This window comes from Grampus griseus (assembly GCF_964374135.1).
Source record: "Grampus griseus genome assembly, chromosome: 15".
Taxonomy (NCBI): Eukaryota; Metazoa; Chordata; class Mammalia; order Artiodactyla; family Delphinidae; genus Grampus; species Grampus griseus.
In genome coordinates, this window is record NC_139009.1 from 86,801,963 (window position 1) to 86,828,605 (window position 26,643).

At 53.7% G+C, this 26,643-nt stretch overlaps 1 protein-coding gene across 1 annotated transcript; it reads left to right on the forward strand.

Annotated features, from left to right (window-relative positions):
- Nucleotides 1-8,132: 8,132 nt before the first annotated feature.
- On the forward strand, nt 8,133-14,661 carry ECRG4 (ECRG4 augurin precursor; the record flags this gene model as incomplete). The annotated part of the gene is made up of 4 exons (XM_082672349.1): nt 8,133-8,211; nt 10,079-10,126; nt 12,118-12,275; nt 14,369-14,661. The coding sequence occupies 4 exons, from the start codon at nt 8,133-8,135 to the stop codon at nt 14,525-14,527; spliced, it is 444 nt and encodes a 147-aa protein (XP_082528475.1). The 3' UTR covers nt 14,528-14,661.
- Between the last annotated feature and the right edge of the window lie 11,982 nt (nt 14,662-26,643).

The following is a 26,643-nucleotide window of genomic DNA, read 5'->3' on the forward strand; positions in this document are numbered from 1 at the left end:
GCCTGCGAGTCGGGGCATCCGCACCCCGTCCGCTGCCAGCCTGGTGGGAGTAAGAGGGAAGTGCACAGCCGTTTTGGCGCAAGTGCAATGACATGAACCCTAACAGAGAACTCTCTGTGGGACAGGCACTGTCACTTTCACACCATTTCAGGGTCCGTGTTGAGTCAGGAGCCGCCTGTCTCTGGAAATTTCTGTGTATCAGGCGACTTTGGGTCTAAAGTGACAAAGTCCTACTGAGCTCACTAAAGCCAGGACTTGGATTCGTTGGGAAGATTGCGGCGCGTCACAGAGGCCTGGGAAGGTGGTGGACCCGGGGGAGCTCTGGGTGCCCATGTCTCATCCCCGTGCTCTCTCCACGGCTGTGGACACGCTCTGCACGTGGCGAACACGGGCCCAGCTGTTGCTCCCCATATCCCCCAGCAGAGCCTGGGCCACACTGAGCCGTGCTGCCCCTGACACACGTCCAAGTGTCCCAGGGAAGAGACTGGAATCCACTGTCCACTCCTGGCGTCACCAACCGACACCTGGAGAGCAGGTCACCTCAGAGGAGGCACACGTGTTTGGAGCGGGGCAGGGAGTTGGTAGAGGCAGGTAGAAAGAGAAGCGTCAGTGTCAGACAGGGCAGCGCTTCCCTGCACGTGGCGAGATGAGGTTTCGTCCTGGTCTGGGCTGCAGAGCCAGTTCTGGTTGGTCCAGGCTTTCTGCGGTCTTTTATCCAATATGCCACTGACATGGTCATCATTTCATCAGTTGAAAACCAAAAACAGCAAGGAATATTCCAACCCACATATATATAAATCTCACAAATGAAAAGGAACACAGTCCTGATACACAAAACAACACGGACAAGTTAAAAACACGATGCTTTGTGAAGGGAGCCCGATGCCGTGTGTACTGCAGGCTTCCATTCGCGTGGATTCTAGAAAAGTCAGATGCACGTGTTTTGTGGTGGAAAGCAGGTCAGTGGTGGCCAGAGGGCAGGGGAGGGGGAGGCTGGGGGCGGCGCGGGGACCCCACTGGGTGAGGGGAACATGCTTTACTGGGACTGCGTGCTGCCTACACAGCTGTATACTTTCCTCAGAACTCTTTGAACTGCACACTTGAACTATGGGCTGTTGCTTCTTCCTCAGCTGCACCCCTGTGCAGTCAGGAGGGAATGTAGGTGTTATTAGCCTCCGTTTTTAGGCTTGAGGTAGCTGGGGAAAGTTATATGTAAGTAACTCAGCAGATATTTGTCTCTGTCTGAGTTAGTTCACTTAGGATGAGATCATCTCTAGGTCCACGCGTGTTGCTGCAGCAGACACAAACTATAGGCTATGAAATAGATAAACAACAAGGACCCACTGTAGAGCACAGGGAACTCTACTCAAAATCCTGTAATAAACCATAATGAAAAAGAATATGAAAAAGAATATATATATATGTATGTGTGTATAACTGAATCACTTTGCTGTACACCAGAAACTAACACCACGTGGTAAATCAAGTGTACTTCAATACAAAAATTAAAATAAAGGTAACTCAGAGGTTGCATGATAGGGAGCGGGGCTCCGATAAATTCCTTACTTCACTGACTGGTGCCCTGGGGCTACCAGATGGAGGGAAGGTCACTGCGCTCACCCACCGTGGTCTGGGATGGGGGTGGGTGTCGTCGTGCGCCCACACCTTTTGACCACTGTCACCTCTGCCTGGGTCAGAGCTCCCCTGCTCCCAGGACCTTTCAAGTAGAGACAAGACTAGTGGAAAAGGGCCACTGGGGCCCCCCTCTGCGACAAAACCCTCCCCCGGAGTCCTGGAGCCGCTCCAGCGCCCAGGGCCACCCCGCCCCTTTCCTGCACCCGCAGGCAGTCCTCCACGGATGAGGTCCTGAGGAGGCTGTAAACAGTGACTCAGGGGTACACATCCCGAGCTGGAGGCTCTGACCGATGCAACACGAAAAATGACTTAAAACTACCTCCCTCCCCGTGTAACACACACACACACGTGCACGCACGCACACACACATGTGCGCGCACACACGCGGGAGAAAAAATAGAGCAAAGACTAAATGTCGCAAAGGAAATACCTAAAGGATTTGAAACTAGCATGCCAAGATGATCTAAACAAGCATTATACCCCTCAAAGATAAAAGGAAATTTCCTGCATAAATATCTCAGGTGAGACAAGATCTTGAGCAGAATCTGAAGACGAAGAGACAGGTCTTTGGCAGAAGGGAATGACCTCACCTCTGACCCACGAGTTTGAAATGATGAACTGTATGTGAAGGTGTTTATAAACCATCAATCACTTATATAAAGCTGTATCATTCTTGTTTCTAATGATAGGAATCGTGACTGTTTGGGGCCCTTAAAATGCCAGTTCTGAGACAGCTTTCAAACAGACCAGAATCGGACTTCACACTTCCCCACAGACGGCACCCAGCACGGCCTCTTGTCTCTGGGCCACCTGAGGATGCCAACAGACCAGAGGAACGGAAGTGCGCCGGGCTGAATCGGCAAACTGCTGACTGCCAAGTCACAACCTCTGACGCCCCAGGTTCCTAATCTGTAAAATGTGGGGGGGGGGGGCGCTCCTGCCCGCCTTGCGGGACCTGGGCAGGACTCGGAAATCTGAAAGCACCATTTAGTTGTAGGCTTTGCCTCCCTGGGCCACCCTTTGTACCTAACAGGTGCCTCCGTCCTTGGAGTGGACAGAATGCGGGCCCGTGATGGTACCGTTGCAGCTCTCCGTCTCCGTGAAGGGAGGATCTTTCACTGTTATTACCCCCTCAAACACATTTGTACTTGAGTGGAGAGTCTTGGAAGTATACTGCCCTAGCAGAAGGAGTGAATCTGGGATGCTCTCGTCGGGGCTGGAAGGAGCTAGTTTGAATCACACTTTCACTCCACCCATACCGCTGTCTTAAAATTCTGCACTCAGTAATTCACAACCTCAATGTATAATGAAACGCAACACCACCAGAAACAAAAGGCAATTACAACAGCCCCAGCGATCTGGGGGAGCTCCGTGGACCAAGTGGGTGCTGATGCTTTAATCGGGCAGCCCCGAAGAGGCCCCAGCCGGGCTCCGTCACTGATGACCCATGACTGCAGGAACGAGGCCGCGGCAAGACCCCATCCCACCTCTTTGGGATTCAAGGTATCTGTCAAAGTTGAAAGGACGACTTTGAGTCGATCATTAAGGAAGAATCACGGTGGTGCTTGTGGCCCTGTGGGTACTGTGGCCCCATCTGTGCCAGGCGACGGCAGGCCTCCTCCGGTTCCTGGCCACCCAGCGTGGAGCCAGGACCTGGCTCTGACAGCAGCCCTCTGGCCTTGGCCTTGGCGCCCGAGGCTGGGACCCCTCACGCCTGGAGCAGCACAGCCCCAACTATCACACCATCCTTTGCGTCCGGGTGGTGGAGCCGCTGCTCTGGGTTTTATGCTGAGAATCCGCGTGCTCCCTGCCCCACAGGGCAAAGGACTTCAGGCAGAGTTCACAGGGGCTTGTTCTGCTGCCGGCAGCTACGCTGCCTTCAACCGCGGCAGTCCACGCTGAGTCTCTGGGGTCTCCTCAGCTTTCAGGATAGTTTTGGTTAAAATGCTGGAAATTTTAAGGTATGGAGAGACTGGAAACTGGCCCCATTTAACGTGCGGGTCTGTTTTAGTAGCATCATCTCTTTTCACCAGACGCCCCTTAGGGATCCGAAGACCATTGCTTCGAGACATTGGCTGTCTGTACACCCGGGGCTAGGGGTCTGTGCTCACCTGCGCCGAGGACAGCGTCTGCCTGCAGGACACCATCACCAAGGGCCATGTCTGCCTTCAGGGTCACATCCCTAAGACCTCGTTTGCCTGTGGGTCCCTGGCTCCTTCCAGAGCCCTGCTCACCGAGCCTTCCATGAGCAGAGCTATGCATAATAAGGACTTTGTGCCTCTCGTTATTTTTTTAGGTGGAACAGAAACTCCTGCTTTCCCTGTCTTTGGCTTCAGTTAGTTATTTGAAATGGCAGAAGTTATTAAAATTCCAACGTGGGACTTTGCTTAATAAACAGGAGAGGAGTTTTGAGAACCCACCGCTGAGCGTGAAGATTAACCCTGCAGTTGCCAGTCCTGCAATGTCAGCAGTTTCTACGCTGGCCTTCGGGGAGGGTCTGTACTCAGGGGTCCTTCCTTATCACTATTCTTGGGCTGCTGTGAGTTTTCGTTAGCTAAAACATGTACTTTTCTAATATCAAACTTAAAGACGTATGAAATGATCTCATTTGTACAAGATCTGTGTAACTACAGATTCACTTTTAGATGGCAACATTTATTCATGCAATATTTATTGGGTGTCAGTTTTATGGGGTCGTAAAAAAGGGAACAAACAATTTGAGGAGCTCAAAGAAAAATAAGGTAGAATGGGGAAACCTTCATGGGGAACATAGGCTTGGAGGAATTCAGAGGAAAATATGCTCCTGGCCCAAAGGGGGAAGCAAGAAAGACTTCCTGGAGTAGGCAGCATCTAAGCTTGACCTTGTAAGGTGGCTGAGTGTAGTGGATTAAAGACAGCCACACAACCTTTGACGTCCCCCCCACTGAGAAATGGGACCTTTGGCGTCGCCCTGAAGGCCCCCTGGATGGTGGCCTCTGTGACTGCTTCCATCAAGCGAATATGGTGGCATTAACTCAGGTCAGCTTCCAGGCCAAGACCTTAAGGTGCTGGCAACTTCGTCTTCTTGTCTGTTGGAACAGCTGATCTTGGGGTACTCTTCTGGGAGCCCTGAGCCTCCCTGCAGGACCTACCCCGGGCCCCTCCTGCCAGACAGGCCACATGTAGGCGTGTCAGTGGACAACCTCGGCGGAGTGGAAGCCGAGGGCAGCAGGACGCAGAGCCCCGAGCTTCCCTCAAGATCAAGTGGGTCACAGTTCCAGGGAGTGTGGCCCAGGACCCTGCCTGAACAAGCGCCTTGGGATTTTGAGACCAAGTGTGAGAAACGGTGGAATAAGGAATAAGGACTAGACCAGCATTAGTAGAGGGAGAAAGGGAATGGCGAATTTAAGTAAATAGGAAGAAAAGGACTTTTCATGGTGCCTCATTTTATAAGTAAATACAGGTGAACAAGTAAACAAGTGGAAAGGAAGCTGGACGTGGGAACCCGCACAGCATCTCCAGCCACGCACCTGAGCTCGGCAGCCCCCGGGAAGGCACGGGGCTGCTCCTGCTACTGGCCCCTGTTTTCCTGTGAATAAACATGGGGGGTTTCATCACACCTCGAACCTCTCACCGAAGTGGCAGTAATGGCCCTGGGCCCCACCACAGTCACCTTTCTCCCACGCCCTCCCTGCAAGTGAACCCTCCCATGTTTGTGCAGGAGAGAGAGAGACAGAGAGAAACCCCAGTGAGTAGGACCCAAGCAACCAGAGACCTGGCATGGATGGAAGCGGACAAAAGACTGGGACAGGCGGACACGCTGCTCTGTGTGCCTTTTCCGCGGCAATAAATGTTACTGACACTGTGTAAGGCACACGAACACGGGAGCCAAAGACATTTCACTCTGGAAGATTGTCTACAGGGATGTCCGCTGAGCATTTGAGAAACAGATATTGATACTGAATTAAATTGGATTCAACTGGTAGTCATGAATCTGACCCCTTTAATCCTTTTTATCGTTAGTATCTTCCTACCGGTAATCGAAAGTCTTTGTATTTTGAGTTTTGTTCGTTTTAAGGAAATGAAAATAAAATACCAGTGAAGTGTTTTTAAAAGAGGATTGCCTCAAACTAAACTTATATGTGGGGTGAGGGGCGACTGGAAGGGACACAGGGGCTCCCGGAGGGCTGGTAACATGGTCTCTCCATCATTATGTTGTATATTTGATCTCCACACTTTTTTATATTATGTTACATTTCAATAAAAACTTGACACAAAGGGACTGTCTCTATTAATGGCAGAGATGGCGAATTCAGCCATTATTTAGGGTGTGTAATGTTCCCCTTCCCCGGGAACTGTGATATCTCCTGGAAACCATTCTTGTTTTGTAAAGAGTGTAAACAGACAAGTGGACACCAAAGCCTTATGTGATTACCAGATCGGTCCTTTACCTCAGATGGTCACCAGTTTTGTCTCCTTGGCTGGAGGTGTAAGCTTAGCTCAGGAAGAAGAGTCATCATGGGTCTCCACTTCCGGCAACGTCACCACTGCCCTGCTGGGGCCCAGGCTGCTTCTGCCCGGCCCCAAGGACGTCATTCGCACAGTTCCGGGGGTGCTGCTGAATGACGTCACCTCCACCCCTCCCTGTGGAGCGGAAGCAGGGCCTAGTTCTCAGGATGTGTTCTTCTCACCTTACTGACAATTCTTGTAAAATAATTTTCTGTGGGATCCTTGATTTTTCTAACCAATTCTACACTAAAACAGCAATTGAGGGGTTTTTTTAATATAGGCTAATAAAAAATTAGGATTCAATATTTACTTTACCTTCAAATCCTACAACTGGAGTCTTGGAATTAACAAAAAATAAAATTGCCACGTGCCTTTTAACTGTCAGTGGAAGGGTGTGAAATGAAGGCCTGTTTCCACCAGAGGGAAAAAGAAAACTCAAGGAGATGGGCTGCTGTCCTTACGGGCAACGCTACTGGTTTCAGATCAGACCCTGGTTAAGAGGAGAATTTCAGTGTTACAGGAGAAGCAAATGCTGTTGGAGATTGGATTGCACCGGGAGACCCCCGCAAGATAAGGGAGAGATTACGGTTAATATCTTCCACGCCTGTTCGAAGCCAGTCCTTTGCTTGGGTCTCCCTCCTCGCTGTAAACGTTCTTGTCCTTGGGCAGAGGGACAGGTACTGCTTTGCTTCTTCTCATCCTATCTCAGCTCCCCGGGGTTTATAAGCACTTCCCTGCCAGCACTGCAAGTATGAGGTTACCTTCCGGGTTCTCTCTGGCGCCTCTTGAAGCCCGTGCGCCCAAGGCTGGGGGTTCTCTCAGAGCCCCTCTCGCCTTCCCTTTGGTCTGCTGGCTCAGCGTAAACGCGCTTCTTTCTGCAGAGCGCCAACCGCATCACGCGGAGAGCTGGGTCAGGGTGCAAAGGTTTAAAAAGGGAAGCGGCCGCGGTGCAGACAGGCCTAGAGAGGTTAGTTCTCAGCAGCCGCCCTGCCTGCGAGGAGTCCTCGTGTGCGAACAGGCCCGGGGCCCGGGAAGGCACTCTCGGTTCTCGTGGGGCCTAACGGCGGTACCACTTAAGTGTGCGTGGATCCGGGACGCACGAGGGCGAAATACGCCCTGAGAATACCAAATGGGCTCACCGGCTCCTGGTTACTAAAAGCCTCGTCTGGGCTTCTCTGGTGGCGCAGTGGCTGAGAGTCCGCCTGCCGATGCAGGGTACTCGGGTTCGTGCCCCGGTCCGGGAAGATCCCACGTGCCGCGGAGCGGCTGGGCCCGTGAGCCATGGCCGCTGAGCCTGCGCGTCCGGAGCCTGTGCTCCGCAACGGGAGAGGCCGCAGCAGTGAGAGGCCCGTATACCACAAAAAAATAAAAATAACAATAAAAGCCTCGTCTATCGGGGTCGTCTGGAGTGAGATATTTTCCTGGAACGCAGCTCTGAGCCCAGAGTGTGGAGACGTTCAAAACAGCACGAAGCACAGAACTGCCAAAGGCATCTGTAATCCAGGACATTCCAAAGCCTGCGCGGGAGGGAGCGGGCTGGGGAGGCCGGGGCGCACGGTGCGGAGGGGCGTGGGACTGCTAACTCGAGGGGGCAGGTAGGCGCGAGACCCGGCGGCCTGAGCGGGGATCCGGCACAGCATCCTTAGCCCTTCCCGGGCGGAGGCCTCCCCTCTCTGGATGCCGCGGCCCCTCCCGGAGCGGCTGGACCTCGCTTGCCCCTCGCCCGCGGTCCTTGGCGGCCCCCGCACCCGGACCTCCCGTGGGCTTGGAGGAGCCGCGGCCAGAGAGAGGGGCGCGGTGTTTTGGCACGGACGCTTGGCCCGGGAGCTCAAGGCACAGCGCCCGCCCGGCGGGTCCCGCCCCGGTAGGGACGCAGGGACCGCCCGCCCAGTACCCCTATGCGCGGTCCTCCCGTGCGCAGTCCCCCACGCCTGGTGCCTCCGCGCCTGACCCTCCCCGCGCAGCGGCAGCCGAGGCGTCCGCATCTCCCTCCAGCGCACTCTGCAGCCATGGCCGCCTCCTCCGCGCGGCCCGCCGCCCTGGTCATGCCAGCGCTGGCTCTGCTCCTGCTGCTGTGCGTGGGCCCAGGTAAGGGGGCAATGCCAGGGCGCCGGGGAGAGGCTCGGTGAGGGCGTGGGGGCTAGGCGCCCATTCTGAGCCCGGGCAAGGGCCGAGGTTTGACAGGGGGTCCTGGGTTCTGCCCTTGCGCGGTGGGAAGTGGCGTGCTTGGGTCAAGGGCAGGGGCTCGGATGTGCGCGGCAAGCTTGGAAAAGGAGGCGGAGAAGCCTCGGGCTGAACGCGAATAGCCGGGCGCGGTGGGCGCTGTAGGCGGATGGTGCGCCCAGGGCTGAGCGGAGCCGAAGGGCCATCCCCAGAGTGCCCACCAGGCGTTCCCTTCCCGGCGCTTTGGCTCGGTCAAGTTCCAGGTCTGCAGAGCAGCGAGCGGGCCTCACCTCCCAGCTGGGGAAAAGTTCTCAAGCGAGAAAGGCTTAACTTTCTCGGCTTCTTGGAGCCCTCCGTGAATGGGCTGAAAATCCCGGTTCCCTACAGAATGCGCGCATTCACACACACGCCGTAAATGCGGCGGGTTCGGGGTGTGGACTTTTGAACCCTGGGGAGCCCACATCCCCACCGCAGAAGGGCGACCTGAAATCAGAGGTTTTGCCCTGACAGTGCACCTCCCCTCCTACCGTCCTTCCCGGCTCATGCCGGCAAGGGCCGCCGCTGAGGCTCGGGGCTCTGAGAGGCAGGGGTCATGACCCCAGGTCTACGGCGAAGTTGCTGAGGCTGGAGGGCGGGAGGTGACTTGCCCAGCACCCTGAGGCTGGTGCATCTTCCACCGCAAAGCAGCCGCACGGTGGGGTGGAAAGGCAGGACCCCCTTGGTGCTCAGCTTCGGCGTTTTGGATGTTCAGCGCGGGCTGGGGGGGGGGGGCAGCAGGAGCCCTGGGAGGGGGGTGGGGGGAGGATGACGGCTGTTCTAATCTAGGACCACTGGGGGGCCAGTCCATCACTCCCCATCGCGTGCTTTATCACCTCCCTCTTTGTTCCTCCCATTTTAAGAAGCACATCTGAATACGGCAAGTGGGCATCGGCTATAAGCTAGTCCTTTTCAGAACTTGTATTTTATTTCGTTTATACCGAGAATGCAGCGATAGGAATCAGTTAAAATATTATCATCATTGAGCTGGAATGTGAAAGTTCTTAGGACACCAAATGAAAATCGTTTTGTAGAGTGTAGAAACGCTTTTAGATCTGAATCAAAACAACAATAAATGGTACAAATAATGCCTGATTTTAAGACAATCAGGGCAAGTTACAAAACGGGGCTGAGCTTTTAGAGCTCTAAGCCCCATGCCTTGACTTGTGGTGGAGAAGCTCCACTTCTGCCTCCGTCTTCCCACGACTGCCTTCCCTGTGGCCTCACCTCCTCTTATAAGGACACCACCGGTCACTGGATTTAGAGCCCACCCTAAACCCGGCATCATATCACCTCGAGGTCCTTAACTCATTACATCTGCAAAGATGCTGTTTCCAGATAAGTTCACATTCGGAAGTTCTGGGTGGGTATGAATTTGGAGGGACACTAGTTGATCGACTGTACCATGAAAAGTTAAGTCTGCAGGCAGGTGCATATGACAGGTGACTGCCTGAATATTATGACAGAAGTGCTCAAAGGACAACGTCACTTTTCCTAGAGAACAGCTCAGATGGTCTCCAGTAGCTCAAAGTGCCCTGCTCGGCCATGGTCCTTGTCACCAGTTTGAGCCACAGGCAGCCTGAATTGCTTTTTCTACACAACAGGAAATGCAACAAGCATTAAATAATATAATGCTACCAAGTTGCTAAAGCAACATAGGGGTATGAAGTGATTTTTTTCCAATGTGAATTTTTGCATGTGAGAAATTTAAGGGCGCAGTGCAACCCTGAAATGATTTCCATTTTCATTCCTTTAGGTGGCGTAAGTGGAAACAAACTCAAGCTGATGCTTCAGAAAGGGGAAGGTAAGTATAGCCCACACAGATAAGGGTTGCGTTCTTAACCAGGCTGCAATGAAACAGCGATGTCGATGTCCTCACCTGAGGCTTGTGTTTGGAAAATCAAAAGTGTTTACTCCGTAGAAGGTTAGCAGATCTGAAGGGCTCGTCCTGTGGGGATGTGGTGCGGTATTTCATCAGGTAAATATTACTGCCAGTTAATGCTTTTCTGACAGCTGTCAGAGTGGACTCAGAAATAAAAGGAACAGAGCTGTAGTGTTAATTGAAGGCTGTTTATTTTAGAATTGTGATACCCCTTAGAGCACATACCTGAATCGAGAGCACACACAGCCTCCGTTCTGGGGCAGCACAGAGTGGTATCATGGGCGTCCTCCGTATCCAACTAGCTCTTGGGGGGGGTTAAACAGAAAGACCGTTTTGTTACTGACACCTGTTGTGAAGAACCGGCCTCCGATAGATATGGTAACGCAGCAAAATGTCGTAGAAACAGAACTGTCTGGGAGCCACGCAGGTGAGTTCGGGCCCGCTGTAATCAGTTCGATCATTGTGTGGGCTTGTGAAAGCCATTCTCCCGCAGAACTCGTCTTCACCTGGAAATTAGCAAGTTATCTATCTATTAGAATGAAGACTACATTTTTTTTCACATCTTTATTGGAATATAATTTCTTTACAATGAGGTGTTAGTTTCTGCTGTATAACAAAGTGAATCAGCTCTGCATATGCATACATCCCCATATTTCCTCCCAAGACTACATTTCTGAGGTGAATTTTTAACTACTTATTCTTTCCCCTGGATTAACGGGGGCTCCAGGACGCTGAAGTCTGCTCCCCAATGGGGGGCGCCAGCGCTTATGCACCTGCTTCCCAGGTGGCCCCGCGGGGACACCCCCCCACACACACCTGTTGAGCACACACGGCCCCTCTCGGGGGAGGGGCTCCTGGGGGAGCTGCCAGCATCTTCCCCGGCTCTTCCAGCTGCTCCCAAGGCCCAGGTCCACCCCCGACCTCCCAGGCCCCTCAGATGGCCCCTCCACTCCCTGTGCTGGACAGCCATCTCCCGGGGACACCAGGGGTGACGGGGGCCCTGGAGAGCAACGGCCGAGGTGATCACGACTCCTCCGTGTACATCCTCAGCTTTTGTTCAGCTCAAGCCAAGAAACACACATTGAGCACCTACTGTGTACAGAACAGTGTAACAGGCCCTGAGGGAGATGCACAGGTGAACAGGAGGTGAAAACACAAATGTGCTGCCTGATCTTTATCCACGTGACCAAGGGACACAGGGCATTTGACTGCCTTTTCCTGCGCAGCCTCCATAACGGGAAGCGGGCCCATCAGTCCCGTGTTGCAGATGAGGGCACAGAGGCTCGGAGCCGGGCAGCACTTCCCCGAGCACGCCTGCCGAAGCGGGGCCTTTTCTGCAGCTGAGTCTGCGATGGAAAGGCGTCCGGGGAAGCCGTGGGAAAGCGAGGGTCACCCCCATCAAGAGGCGGTCGAAGCGTTCATGGTCACCCTGCAGCCTGACTTGAGGACTCGCTGCTCCGCTGGGCTCGCTGGCCGGCCTGCTCAGACCCTTGCTCCAGCTCTTTCTCCCCTGGCCCCCTAAGCAATCCCAGCACGCTCGTGTTAGTGCAGACAAGGCACACGCAGCCAGCGGAACTGGACACCGGACGGTTTCCCCGCGGCAGAGCCCAGGGGGAGCACCAGGGCCTGGGGCCCGGGGTCTGGGCCTGGTGAGGGGCTGCAGAGGCGGAGCTGAGTTCGGTTCCCGCCCTGGGCCTGTTACGTGGCTGTGCCTGGACAGGAGGGCTCGCTACCCCGGAGGCCGGGACAGACGGCGGGAGCCCGCACAGTACCCGCGCCCTGCAGGGAGGATGCGCCAGTTAAGGCCGCCTCCTGCCAGGTGGGGGCGGGGAGGGCGATGGAGAAGAGCGATTCACCCCGAGGAGGAAAGGACTCATTCTCTGTACTTGCGGGTGGGGAACCCCTCGTTTCAGCTCCTGCTCCCCCTACGACCCCGGTGGCCGTCCAGGAGAGCAGAGCCAAGGAGTTCCTGAGCAGCCCGGGGCGGCTCAAGCGGCAGCTGTGGGACCGCACGCGGCCCGAGGTGCAGCAGTGGTACCAGCACTTCCTGTACTTGGGCTTCGACGAAGCGGTGGGTGTTCTGGCTGGAGCCTGGCTTCCCGCCGGGCAGGATGGGGGTGGGAAGGCCTGCTTTGGGGAAACGGGCACAGAGAGTTAAGTTCTGTTATCTGCCCTGAAGTCAGAGCCCCCATTCTGTGTCAAGAGCTGCCAGGTATGGGACCACATGATCGTCAGGCACAAGGGTATTAGCTGGAATTTTCCATCCCACTATGCCCAAATGGGAACCTCTCCCATCAGGTTTTGGAAGCAGAGTTCCAGAGACATCCCCGCCCAAAGCAGCTGGGACTTAAATTCATCAAGAATCTGGTTTTCTTAGGGACTCTTTTAATGTATCTGGTCAGTTTTGCCTGGGTGTCCTTAATAATAACTCACCACCTCCTGAAACATTTTCAACTTTGCCTCAAATAAACGTCAGAAACAGCAAGATCGATGCAAAGACCCATGAGGATAATGGAAAGAGATGCAAAGCGACTTTTAAAGAGAGACGGGTCTTTGCAGATGTTTTTGGGAAAATTTGTCAATGCATTTGCAGGAAGTACGGTTCAGTTCATGTGTCCAGGTAGCACGAGTGGAGATATTCACCAGATTAAGGAAAAAGACTGCTTATCATCACCGACTCCCATCCGGGGACCAGGCACAGATCAGCCAGCGGCGGAGTTAAGGTGTGAGATTCTGCTGCCCCGGAGCGAGTCTGCAGGGTGATGGACAGGGCTGTGCTGAGTGAGTCCTGATGTGGAGACCACAGCTCACCGCCCCAGCCAGGGAGTGGATGGAGGGTGGCATCTCCCACGGAGGCAGCTGGAAGGGTTTTTCCAAACGGGCTCGTGGCTCATATTGTGAATGGAGGTGTATACAAAATACTGCAAGAGGCGAACAAAATTGAACTCTTCAGAAACATCTTTTTTTTTTTTTTTTTTTTTGCGGTACGCGGGCCTCTCACTGTCGCGGCCTCTCCCGTTGCGGAGCACAGGCTCCGGACGCGCAGGCTCAGCAGCCATGGCTCACGGGCCCAGCCGCTCCGCGGCACGTGGGATCTTCCTGGACCGGGGCGTGAACCCGTGTCCCCTGCATCGGCAGGCGGACTCTCAGCCACTGCGCCACCAGGGAAGCCCTGCATTATTTCTGTTTTCATAAAATATTTTTAAAATTTTTTGGAAAAAAAATATGTTAAGCCGAAACTTCAAACAAGATTAAAAAATGAGAGAAACCAAGGAATGAGCCTGCTTCACTAGGGGAAAATCTGCAGTATTGTGAGACAAGCCAGCTGTTTCCTTTTCAGGGCAGGGCCTGGGGGAGGGTCAGAGGAGGCTGCAGCCCCAGGCCCAGTGAGTAGACGGGGATGAGGGTTGAATCGTGGCCACGTGGTAAGCGTTTGTGGCCTGAATCACTGCATCCAGGCCTGTCTGAGCAACACAACAGGGGTGAGAGTGTCACCACCAGACGTGTCCAAATTCCCTGCCCCGAGGCTGCAATGTGGTTTCATGCACCACGTTTACGAAGCCCCGTAGCCTGCGCAGCAGCCCAGGTGGGACGCGGAGGGGGTCAGCGTCTGCCACATCAGATGCACAGTGCCTGGGGACAGGCCCGGCTGTTACTGTATTGGGCAGATGTCCATTTTCTTTACTGAAACAGAGAAAAATGTTGAAGTCGGGGGTATATTTAGAACTCACAGACAGACGTGTTCGAGGGTAGGGGTTGTACTCCTTTGGAGGAAAAAGTTTTCAGCGGTGTTATCCATCTGGTTAGTATCGACCTCTGGCCCAGGGATGCTGTAGCCAGAAGTTATTTTTTTAAAAAAATGATTATTTATTGTTTTCTATTGAAGTAGAGTTGATTTACAATGTTGTGTTAGTTTCAGGTGTACAGCAAAGTGATTCAGTTATACATATATTCTTTTTCAGATTCTTTTCCATTATAAGTTATTACAAGATATGGAATATAATTCCTCCCTGTGCTGTACAGTAAGTAGGTCCTTGTGGCAGGAGTTATTCTTAGGAGGTGTTGTTCATCGTTGAAGAAAAATCCCAGAGAAACAGCGTCCGTAAGATGTGCTCTGGGAAACGGTGTCCTTGAGTTCATCCCCTCTCATCCTCTTTCCTCCAGAAATTTGAGGATGACATCACCTATTGGCTAAACAGAGGTCGGAATGGGCACGACTACTACGATTACCACCAGCGCCACTACGATGAGGACGCTGCGATCGGTCCCCGGAGCCCCCATGGCTTCAGGCACGGAGCCAGCGTCAACTACGACGACTACTGACCGTCACTCACAACGCCCGGCCTGTGTCTGCTGCGTCTGGTCTCGGCTCATCTTTCCTACCCGCTTTCTGTGGCCACAAAGGAAGAGTTAAAGCAAAGAACGTAAATGCCTTCCGAGATTTCATGCAAATACCTAACAATGCATTTCATTAAAACATAGAAATAAAAGCATTTTGTTAAAAGGTCTCAGAGTTCATTTGGATGAAACTTGAGCTGGCGAGAGTTTTCCTTCCCTGCACGTTTCTGAGGTTGAAGCAACTTCTCAGAGGCACCTCCCCTCCAAGAATCCCCACCACCCCAGGCCATGGGACCGAGCAGGTGTATTCAATGTATTAGAATTCAGTCCACACTAAATGCCAAATTAAAAATAAAAATACAGCAAGAAAATTTAGCTGCAAATTATTTAAGGTCACAGAACACAGTTTGGAGGATTGAGGATCCACATGGGTTTGCAAATTTGCTGTGCACATCCCGAGCCGGAGGCGGACCTGTTTAATATTGTCAGGCAGGGAAAAGAGGGTAACAGAAAAAACACTGAAGTTTGGTTGATTTCAGAGCCTCCCTTGTCTTAAAAAAATTAAACCTTGTCTAATGAGCTCAAGAAAGATTTAAGAATATACATTGCATCATGTTTAAACAATCTGAGTGAATGAAAGAGAAAAGTGTCCTGGGGGTGGGTAGGGGGAGGGGGGGAAAGTGGGGAGGTGACACATGCAGAGGGGAGGGGCCCGCAGAATGGCTCTTGAACTCGTGTGGGTCACAGACCCTCTGACAGCCTGATGGAAGTTTTCTCAGAAAAATGATACGTGATTTTGCATATAGTCTCTGAAACACATCCTCATTCACAAGCTGCAGATGACAAACCCTTGGGTTTGGTGAGGAGTACCTACCAGCGTCAGGGGACCCGTGTTTGTGGACTAATCCTCTGGAATCCTTACAGCTTTTAAAACTTTGTGGTAAAATATACACAACATAAAATCCATCATTTTAAGCATTTTTAGACGCATAGTTCAGTGGGTCTGTAAACATCTCTTCATGTCCCCACGTTCAATTCTTTTGGGGATACACCCAGCAGTGGAATTATTACATCATACGGTAACTCTGTTTAAGTTTTTGAGAAATCACCACACGTTTTCCACATCAGTTGTACTACTTTACATTTTAATGTAACATAGAGTTGTAATAGGGAAGAACACTTTGCATTCTCTTACAAGTTAATCACTAAAGGGACGTTGCCTATAAACTTAAATTGCACACAATGACCCAGCTCGGACCCTTGCCTGCAAGAGATTAAGGTAAATGAGCACTCAGCGAAAACACCTGTGTTTAGCTCCCAGGAAACCTCCTGAACAGGCCCACCTGTGAATAACTGCTTGAGGGAGAAATTAACACCTCCCCTCCGGAGGCTGCCGGGAACCAGGAAGTGCTTGGCTTTAGTCCCGCCCCTTTTAGTATAAAAGGAGCCTGAGTGCTGACTCAGCTAGATGGTTCTTTGGGCGTCCGGCCCGCCATCTTGCTCTGCTGGCTTCCCAGGTAAACTCACTCTTCTTTGCCCCAGCAGCTCGGCTCTCAATTTATTAGCCTGTCGTGTGGCGAGCAGTACAAGCTTGGACTTGGTAACGAATTTTGATGAAGCCACCCAGGAGCCTTGCTGCTCGTGGCCTGCCAGCCCTGGCTGGGGAATTCTGGGGTAAGACCCTAGCAGCTGCCGGGACCCCTTGTCCTGGGGATCTGCCTTCAGAGTTCTCTGAAGCAGCACCGGCCGCCCCAGCGCTTGGCAGTGGAAGGAAGGAATCGACGTTTGGGAGCCGACGGGCTGCGTACGGCAGGGTAAGTGGCTCCGGTGTGTACAGCCGGGAACTTGATTCCTCTCCGTTTGGGGCGTTTTGTTTTGGTTTTGCGGCATTTGGGGCTTTTTCTCTGGAACAAGCCAGTTTGTTTCGTATTGGAGTGGGGTGTACCCTGTTGGAGAGAGGAGAGAGTTGTTGGACTTTGACCCGATTCGTGAACTGGTTCGTTTGCTTCTCTGAAGGCTAGCACTTGTATGTGCTGTTTGTGTTTTATCTTGAATTTCTGTCTCCAAAAATGGGGAATGTTTACTACCAACTAAAGATTCTAAAGAACATCCATCGCCCCGTTCAGTGGGAAATAGCCCGGGCAGCCTTTGTGCCTCTTCCCACAACTGTGGACTGGACGTTGACAGTGGGTAACGGTAATCGGGAAGAACCTCTGTATCCTGTTACCAGTTAATCACTAAGGCGAGGCTGCCTATAAGCTTAAATTCTCCGTAACGGCCCATCTCTGGGACCCCTGCCTCCCAGGTATAATGGGTTTTCAGCTGAAATACCTGTGTTTAGCTCCCAGGAAACCTCCTGAGCAGGCCCACCTGTGAATGACAGCAGGAGAGAGAAATTAACACCTCCCCTCCGGAGGCTGCCGGGAACCAGGAAGTGCTTGGCTTTAGTCCCGCCCCTTTTAGTATAAAAGGAGCCTGAGTCTAACTCAGCAAGAGGGTTCTTTGGGGCATGAGCCTGCCGTCTTCTGGGTTTGGGGTCTCCCTGAAGGAAGTCGTTATTCATTGTCCAACAACTCGTCTCTCGATTATTGGCCTGTCCCGTGGCGAGCAGTATGAGCTTGAGTAACAGAGTTACATTAAAACTTTTGTTTTGGGCCTCCCTGGTGGCGCAGTGGTTGAGAGTCCGCCTGCCGATGCAGGGGGTGCGGGTTTGTGCCCCGGTCCGGGAAGATCCCACATGCCGCGGAGCGGCTGGGCCCGTGAGCCATGGCCGCTGAGCCTGCGCGTCCGGAGCCTGTGCTCCGCAACGGGAGAGGCCGCAGCAGTGGGAGGCCCGCGTACCGGGGAAAAAAAAAAAAAAAGAAAGAAAACCCTTTTGTTTCTTTTCCTTAACTACTCTGGGGCTGGCGCAAAGCCCAGTGCAGTGTTGAGGGGGAGGCGGGGCGGGCGAGCTGGGAAGGACGTCTTCACTCTGTTCCTCATCTTAAATGTTGCCCTGCTTCTCCATAAAGTATGTTTGCTAGATGTTCTTGGTCGATGTCTTTTGTCAAGTTAAGGAAATTACTATTCTTTTAAAAATATGCTAAGAAAACTTTAAATGTCATATATGGATACTGAATTCTAGTTTCTTTATCTTTGAGATAACACATCCTTTTAAATCTGGTAATTAACAGTTCTAGTAATACATTTAATATTAATCAGTCTCATTCCTGGAATAAAAACTAACTTGATCATGATTTTTTTTTCATTGTTGGATCTGGTTGGATAATATTTGTTCAGAATTTTTGCATCTGTTTTCGTGAGGAAGATTGGGCTGTAGTTTTCTTTCCCATTCCGTTTTGGGCAGTTTGGGTGTCCAGTTTATACTGTCTTCTTAAAATGAATTGTTTACCATTTCTTCATGTAAGAGTGGAATTATCTGTTTCCCGAATGTTTGGGAGCATTCTGATAAAGCCACTTGCATGTGGTGTTTTCTTCATGGTAAAATTTTTGACCGTTGAATGCATTTCTTTTTCTGGTAAATGATGATTCTGGCTTCGTTTCTCTCCTTGAATCTGTTTCGCTAAATTCTATCTTTCTCAATAGTCATCGATTATATGAAAATTTGAAGTGTGTTGAGAGTTGGTCTTAGTATCTTTTCTCTGTAACATCTGTAGTTATTTTTTCACTCCATTTCATTTGTGCCTTTAAAAAAAAATGAACCTTGTCTTTTCAAACATGTAGTTTTTGCCTTGTTGATGTGCTTCTCTATTTCATAAATTTCTGTTCTCTTAATTTCCTTCCTTCTGCATCTGTGGGTCTTTGATTTAGGTTAGATCTTAGCTCAGTTTTGAGCCTTAGTTTTTTCAAAGGCAAATTCTTACCATTCTAAGTTTCCTTTCAAGAATTGTATCCCATGAGTTTGATGTGAAAAGTTAGATGCTGAATTTGTCTAATTTCAATGACAATTTCTCCTTTGACCCATGAGTCGATTACAAGTGTTATTAAATTTCCAAGTGAATGAATTTTTCTAATTATCTTATTGGCTTTGTTTTCTAACTTAATTGCATTGCGGTTTTTAAACAATGTAGTCCGATCGTAATTCTTTGAAGTATACTGAGGCCAGCTTTACATCTGAGCATGTGCCAAACCAGCACGTGTTCAGGTGTGCCTGAAAGAAATGTGTCTTTTCCAGACATCAGATGCAGTCAGATGCATTAGCTCAAGCCCGATTGTGACAGTGTTCATATTCTATTTTCTTACTAATTTTCTTGGTTCATTTGATCTACCGATTACTGATAAGTGTGTTAAAATCCACTATGACAATGGATTTGACAAGTTTTTCCTTTAATGCTGTCAGTCTGGCTTCACTCGAGGCTATACACAAATTCACATGGGACACACATCTAGAATCGATACACTTTCCCAGTGAATGGAATCACTTATTGTTATGCAGCAAATTTCCTTATTTCTAATGATGCTTTTGCCTGATTCTCCTTTGCTATTAATATGACTATATTTTGCTTCCTGTTGGTTACTAATTGCCTGCTCTGTCTTTTCCATAGTTGGGCCTTTTATCTTTCTGCGTGCTTCAGAGCAGCACAGGCTCCACGGGACCCTGCAGGCTGCTCCAGGCCACTTTTGCTTCATTCTGGGTTCTGCAGATTCCTTGCTTCTGTATCATCTCGGGGATGCATTTTAAACAGATTTTTAAAACTCATACTCAGCAGCTCATCTGCTCCCACCGGAGCATTGATGACTCAGGTTATCTATCTAATCTGCCGCCACTACTAGAGGCTCCCATTTGATCATTGAGTTAAAATCATACGGTCTTCCCCATTTTAGTGTGTTTAGGAAATCTCTTCTAAGAATAATGCTTTTTAATACATAAAATCCACAAGATTACAAATGAAAGCAGCTATATTGAAAAAGGTATCAACACTTTAAAAGACAAATTTGTGACATGGTAATGTTCTTCGTCATGGTACAAATAACGAGATCTGTGACAGGTATACTTGGTGACAAAGTCCCAGGTGAGCCCTGACACTACTGCGGTTTCTTGTCGACATTTATAATTGAAGAAAAGGGTAAATTTGAGTTAAGGGTTATTAGAAACAAATAATGCAATATTTTCCCCCATTCATGAAACTCCCTGTGTGAAGGGCTTCCCAGTGCAATTCCTGTAATATATCCAGGGTGAAAACTTCCAGTTATTCTGAGGTTAAGGTGAAAATGCACGAGTCCTAGGAGGTCTGGCCTCTGCCTCCCTGGCCAGCTTCCTCCCTCCCCCACTCCCCTGGCTCAGACTCCACATGCCCCAGCCTCCCAACCCCTTCAGCCTGCCGTTGCCCTCCCTCCTTCTGGAAAGTTCTGTCTCTTAATTCCCAGACCTCCTTCACAGCTTAGTGTTGTCATTGTCACTTTTCCGCCCCAGCTCTTCCAGGGCACCTCCCTGTCAGGGTGCCTCTTCCAAGGCTCCTCTTTTGGGAAAATTATCAATCGCACAGGGGATCGTGGGACAGATGTTTCTCCAGGTGGACAGTGAACCCAGGATGATGATCGCCACTGTCTGAGCCAGAAAGTCTTCAGAGCCTCGCACAGAGCCTGTCGGGGCAATCGCTCTAGAAAGTGTGCTGGGGAAGCCTGACTGCACCCGGAAAGAAACAGGTGACCTACTCTCAGGTTTACACGTGACGACAATGGACAGAGGGTTACAATGTCACCTCCAAGACGCAACGTGAGTTACGAACAGAACACGAACTAGAGCTCAGATTAGGCGGTGCATCCCACACCCCTTTATCTGTCCTCCCGTCCATGACAGGGTCCACTTTCTCCCATCGCACCTAACCACCTCTATGACAGGGTCCACCTCTTCGCTGCCCCCCTGACCCCCTCTATGATAGGGTCCACCTCCTCCCTGCCCCCCTGACCCCCTCTATGACACGGTCCACATAATCCCTGCCCCCCTGAACTCCTATATGACAAGGTCCACCTCCTACCTGCCCCCCTGAACCCCTCTATGACACGGTCCACCTAATCACTGCCCCCCTGAACCCCTCTATGACAGGGTGGACCTCCTCCCTGCCCCCCTGACCCCCACTATGACAGGGTCCACTTCCTCCCTGACCCCCTCTATGAGAGGGTCCAGCTCCTCCCTGCCCCCCTGAACCCCTCTATGACAGGGTCCACCTCTTCCCTGCCTCCCCGTCCCTGACAATGACAGGGTCCACCTAATACCTGCACCCCGATCCCCTCTATGACAGGGTCCACCTCCTCCCTGCTCCCCTGAACCCGTCTATGACAGGGTCTACCTCCCCCCTGACCCCTCTATGACAGGGTCCACCTCCTCCCTGCCCCCTGTCGCCCTCTATGACAGAGTCTACCACCTGCCTGCTCCCCAACCCCTCTATGACAGGGTCCACCTGATCCCTGCCTCCCTGAACCCCTCTATGTCAGGGTCCACCTCATCGCTGCTCCCCTGACCCCCTCTATGACACGGTCCACATACTCCCTGCCCTCTGACACACTCTATGAAAGGGTCCACCTCCTCCCTGCCCCCATGAACCCCTGTATGACAGGTTCAACCTCCTCACTGCCCCCTGATCCCCTCCATGACAGGGTCCACCTAATTCCTGCCCCCCTGGCCCCCTCTATGACAGGGTTCACCTCCTCCCTGCCCCCCAACCCCTTCTGTGACAGGGTCCACCTCCTACCTGGCCCCCTGAACCCCTCTATGACAGGGTCCACCTAATCCATGCCCCCCTGACCCCCTCTATGACAGGGTCCACCTCATTCCTGCTCCACTGACCCCCTCTGTGACAGTGTCCCCTTCCTCCCTGATCACCTGACCCCCTCTATGACAGGGTCCACCTCCTCCCTGCACCCCAGATCCTCTCTATGACAGAATGCACCCAATCCCTGTACCCCGGTCCCCTCTATTACAGGGTCCACCTGTCCCAGCTCCCATAACCCCCTCTATGACAGTGTCCCCTTCCTCCCTGACCACTTGACCCCGTCTATGACAGGGTCCACCTCCTCCCTACGCCCTGAACCCCACTTTGACAGAGTACACCTCCTCCCTTCCCCCCTGAACACCTCTATTACCCAAATAATCACTGCCCTGCTGATCCCCTCTGTGACAGGGTCCACCACCTCCCTGCCCCCCTGACCCTTTCTATGACATGGTCGACCTCCTCCCTGCCCCTCTGTGACCCTCTATGACAGGGTCCACCTCCTCCCTGCCACCCTGACCCCCTTATGACAGGATCCACCTCCTCCCTGCCACCCTGACCGCCTCTATGACAGGGTCCACCTCCTCCCTACCCCCCTGATCCCCTCTATGACAGCATCCACCTCCTCCCTGCCCTCCTGACCCCCTCTATGACTGGGTCCACCTCCTTCCTGCCCCCCTGAACACTCTGACACGGTCCACTTCCTCCCTGCCCCCCTGACACCCTCTATAACAGGGTCCACCTCCTCCCCGCTCACCTAACCCCCTCTATGACAGGGTCCACCTCCTCCCTGCCCCCCCGACACCCGCTATGAGAGGGACAACCTCCTCCCTGCCCCCTGAACCCCTCTATGACAGGGTCCACCTTCTTCCTGCCCACATGACCCCTCTATGACAGGGTCTATTTTCTCCCTTCCCCCCTGTCCTGCTCTATGACAGGGTGCACCAAATCCCTGACCCCCTTTCTGACAGGGTCCACGTCCTCCCTGCCCCCCTGATCCCTTCTATGACAGGGTCCACCTCCTTCCTGCCCCCCAGAACCGCTCTGGGAGATTCCTCTTCCTCTCTCCCACCGTGATCCCCTCTATGTCAGGGTCCACCGCCTCCCTGCCGCCCTAACCCCCACTATGACAAGGACCACCTCCTCCCAGGCCCCTGATCCTTTCTATGAAAGAGTCCACCTCCACCCTGACCTTTTCTATGACAGGGTCCACCTCCTCCCTGCCCCCCTCATTCCCTCTCTGATAGGGTCCACTTAATCCATGCCGCTGTGACCCCTTCTATGACTGGGTCCAACTTCTCCCTGCCCCCCTGACCCACTCTGACAGGGTCCAACTCCTCCCTGCCACCCTGACCCCCTCCGTGACAGGATCCACCTCCTCCCTGCTCCCCTGAACCCCATTATAACAGGGTCCACCTCCTCCCTGCCCCCCTGAACCCCTCTATGACACGGTCCACATAATCCCTGAACCCCTCTATGACTGGGTCCACCTCCTCCCTGCCCCCCTGAACCCCTCTATGACAGGGTACACCTCCTGTCTGCCCCCTGACTCCCTCTATGACAGGGTACACCACCTGTCTGCCCCCCTGACGCCCTCTATGACAGGGTCCACCTCCTACCTGCCCCCCTGAAGCCCTCTATGACAGAGTCCACCTAATCTCTGCCTCCCTGACCCCCTGTATAACAGGGTCCACCTCCTCCCTGCCCCCCTGACACCCGCTATGACAGGGTCCACCTCCTCCGTGCCCCCCGGACGCCCCCTATGACAGCATCCACCTCCTCTCTGCCACCCTGATTCCCTCTATTAGAGGGTCCACCTAATCCATGCCCCCCGACCCCCTCTATTATCCGGTCCACCTGCTCCCTGCCCCCCTGAACCCCTCTGTGACAGGGTCCGCCTCCTCCCTGCTCCCCGACCCCGTCTCTGACATGGTCCACTTCCTCCCTGCCCCCCTGACCCCCTGATTGACAGGGTCCACGTCCTCCCTGACCACCTGAACCCCTCTATGACGCAGTCCACCTCCTCCCTGCCCCCCGAATCCCTCTATGACAGGGTACTCCACCTCCCTGCCCCCGTGACCCCCTCTATGACAGGGTCCACCTCCTCCCTGCCCCCCTGACGCCCTCTATGACAGAGTCCACCACCTCCCTTCCCCCCTAACCCCCTCTGACAGGGTCAACCTTATCTTGCCTCCGTGACCCCCTCGATGACCGGGTCCACCTCCTCCCTGCCACCCTGACCCTCTTTGTGACAGGGTCCTCCTCTCCCTGCCACTCTGACCCACTTTGTGAAAGGGTCCACGTCTTCCCTGCCCCCCTGACTCCCTCTATGATAGGGTCAGTCTCCTCCCTTCCACCCCTGACCCCCTCTATGACAAAGTCCAACTAATCCCTGCCCCCCTGATCTCTTCTATGACAGGGTCCAACTCCTCCCTCTCCCCTGACCCCGTCCGTGACACGGTCCACGTCCTCCCTGCTCCCCTGACCCTCTCTATGACAGGGTCCACGTAATCTCTGCACCCCGATCCCCTCTGTGACAGGGTCCAGCTCCTCCCTGCTCCCCTGAGCCCCTCTATGACAGGGTCCACCTCCTTCCCCCCGATTCCCTCTATTAGAGGGTCCACCTAATCCATGCCCCCTTGACCCCCTCTATGACAGGGTCCACTACCTCCCTGCCACCCTGACCCCCAGTATGACAGGGTCCACCTCCTCCCTGGCCGCCTAACCCCCTCTATGACAGGGTACACCTCCTCCCTGCACCCTGAACCCCTCTATGACAGGGTTCACCTCCTCCCTGCCCCCTGACCCCCCTATTAAACGATCCACATATTCCCTGCCCCTCTGAACCCCTCTATGACAGAGTCCACCTCCTCCCTGCCCCCATGAACCCCTATATAACATGGTCCACCTCCTCCCTGTCCCCCAGACTCCCTTTATGAAAGGGTCCACCTCCTCCCTGCCCCCCGAACCCCTCTATGACAGGGTACACCTCCTGTCTGCCCCCCTGACGCCCTCTATGACAGGGTCCACCTCCTACCTGCCCCCCCTGAAGCCCTCTATGACAGAGTCCACCACCTCCCTGCCCCGCTAATCCCCTCTATGACAGGGTCCACCTAATCACTGCCTCCCTGACCCCCTGTATAACAGGGTCCACCTCCTCCCTGCCCCCCTGACACCCGCTATGACAGGGTCTACCTCCTCCGTGCCCCCCGGACGCCATCTATGACAGCATCCACCTCCACCTCCTCTCTGCCACCCTGATTCCTTCTATTAGAGGGTCCACCTAATCTCTGCCTCTCTGACCCCCTCTATGATAGGGTCCACCTCCTCCCAGTCCCCCTGAACCCCTCCATGAAACGGTCCACATAATCTCTGCCCCCCCGACCCCCTCTACGACAGGGTCCACCACCTCCCTGCCCCAATGACACCCTCTATGATGGGGTTCACCTCCTCCCTGCCCACCTGATTCCCCCTATGACAGGGTCCACCTCCTCCCTGCCACCCTGACCCCCCGTATGACAGGGTCCACCTCCTGCCTGCCCCCCTGACCGCCTCTATGACAGGGTCCACCTTATCTCTGCCTACCTGACTCCCTCTATGACAGGGTCCACCTCCTCCCTGCCACCCTGACCCCCTGTATGACAGGGTCCATCTCCTCCCTGCCCCTCTGAACCCCTCTATGACAGGGTCCACCTCCTCCCTACCCCCTGAACTCCTATATGACATGGTCCACCTCCTCCCTGCCCTCAAGAACGCCTCTGTGACAGGGTCCAGCTACCCCCGGCTCCCATGAACCCCTCCATGACAGGGTCCACCTTATCTCTGCCTCCCTGCCCCCGTCTATGACAGGGTCCACCTCCTCCCTGCTCCCAAAAACGCGTCTATGACAGGGTCCACCTCCTCCCTGCCCCCCTGAACCCCTCTATTACGGGGTCTACCTCCTCTCTGCCACCCTGACCCTCTCTGTGACAGGGTCCACCTTATCTCTGCCTACCTGACTCCCTCTATGACGGGGTTCACCTCCTCCCTGCCCACCTGATTCCCCCTATGACAGGGTCTACCTCCTCCCTGCCTCCCTGAACCCGATTATGATAGGGTGTACCTCCTCCCTGTACCCCTGACCCCTCTATGACAGGGTCCACCTCCTCCCTGCCCCCCTGAACCCCTCTGACAGGGTCGACCTCCTCCCTGCCCCCCTGAACCTCTCTATGACAGGGTCGACCTCCTCCCTGCCCCCCGAACCCCTCTATGACAGGGTCCACCTAATCCCTGCACCCCTGACCCTCTCTATGACAGGATCCACTTCCTCTCTGCCCCCCGAACCCCTCTATGACAGGGTACACTTCCTCCCTTACCCCATCTATGACAGGGTTCACCTCCTGCATGCCCCCTGACCCCCTCTATGATACGATCCACATACTCCCTGCCCCTCTGAACCCCTCTATGACTGGGTCCACCTCCTCCCTGCCCCCCTGACGCCCTCTATGACAGGGTACACCACCTGTCTGTCCCCCTGACGCCCTCTATGACAGGGTACACCACCTGTCTGCCCCCCTGAGCCCCTCTGACAGGGTCCACCTCCTCCCTGCCCCCCTGAACCCCCCTATGACAGGGTACACCACCTGTCTGCCCCCCTGATGCCCTCTATGACTGTGTCCACCTCCTCCTTGCCCCCCTGAACCCCTCTATGACAAGGTACACCACCAGACTGCCCCCTTGACGCCCTCTATGACAGGGTCCACCTCCTCCCTGCCCCCCTGAACCCCTCTATGACAGGGTACACCACCTGTCTGCCCCCCTGACGCCCTCTATGACAGGGTCCACCTCCTCCCTGCCCCCCTGAAGCCCTCTATGACAGAGTCCACCACCTCCCTGCCCCGCTAACCCCCTCTATGACAGGGTCCACCTAATCTCTGCCTCCCTGACTCCCTCTATTTCAGGGTCCACCTCCTCCCTGCTCCCTTGACACCCGCTATGACAGGGACAACCTCCTCCCTGCCCCCCTGAACCCCTCTATGACAGGGTCCACCTCCTCCCTGCCACCCTGATCCCCTCTATGACAGGGTCCACCTCCGCCAAGTCCCCCTAAGACCCCCCGTGACAGGGCCCACCTCCTCCGTGCCCCCCAGATGCCATCTATGACAGCATCCACCTCCTCTCTGCCACCTGATTCCTTCTATGAGAGGGTCCACCTGCTCCCTGCCACCCGGAACCCCTCTAGGACAGGGTCCACCTCGTTCCTGCTCCCCTGACCCCTCTCTGACATGGTCCACTTCCTCTCTGCCCCGCTGAGCCCCTCTATGACAGGGTCCACCTCCTCCCTGCCCCCTGACCTCCTCTATTATACGGTCCACCTGCTCCCTGCTCCCCTGAACCCCTCTATGACACGGT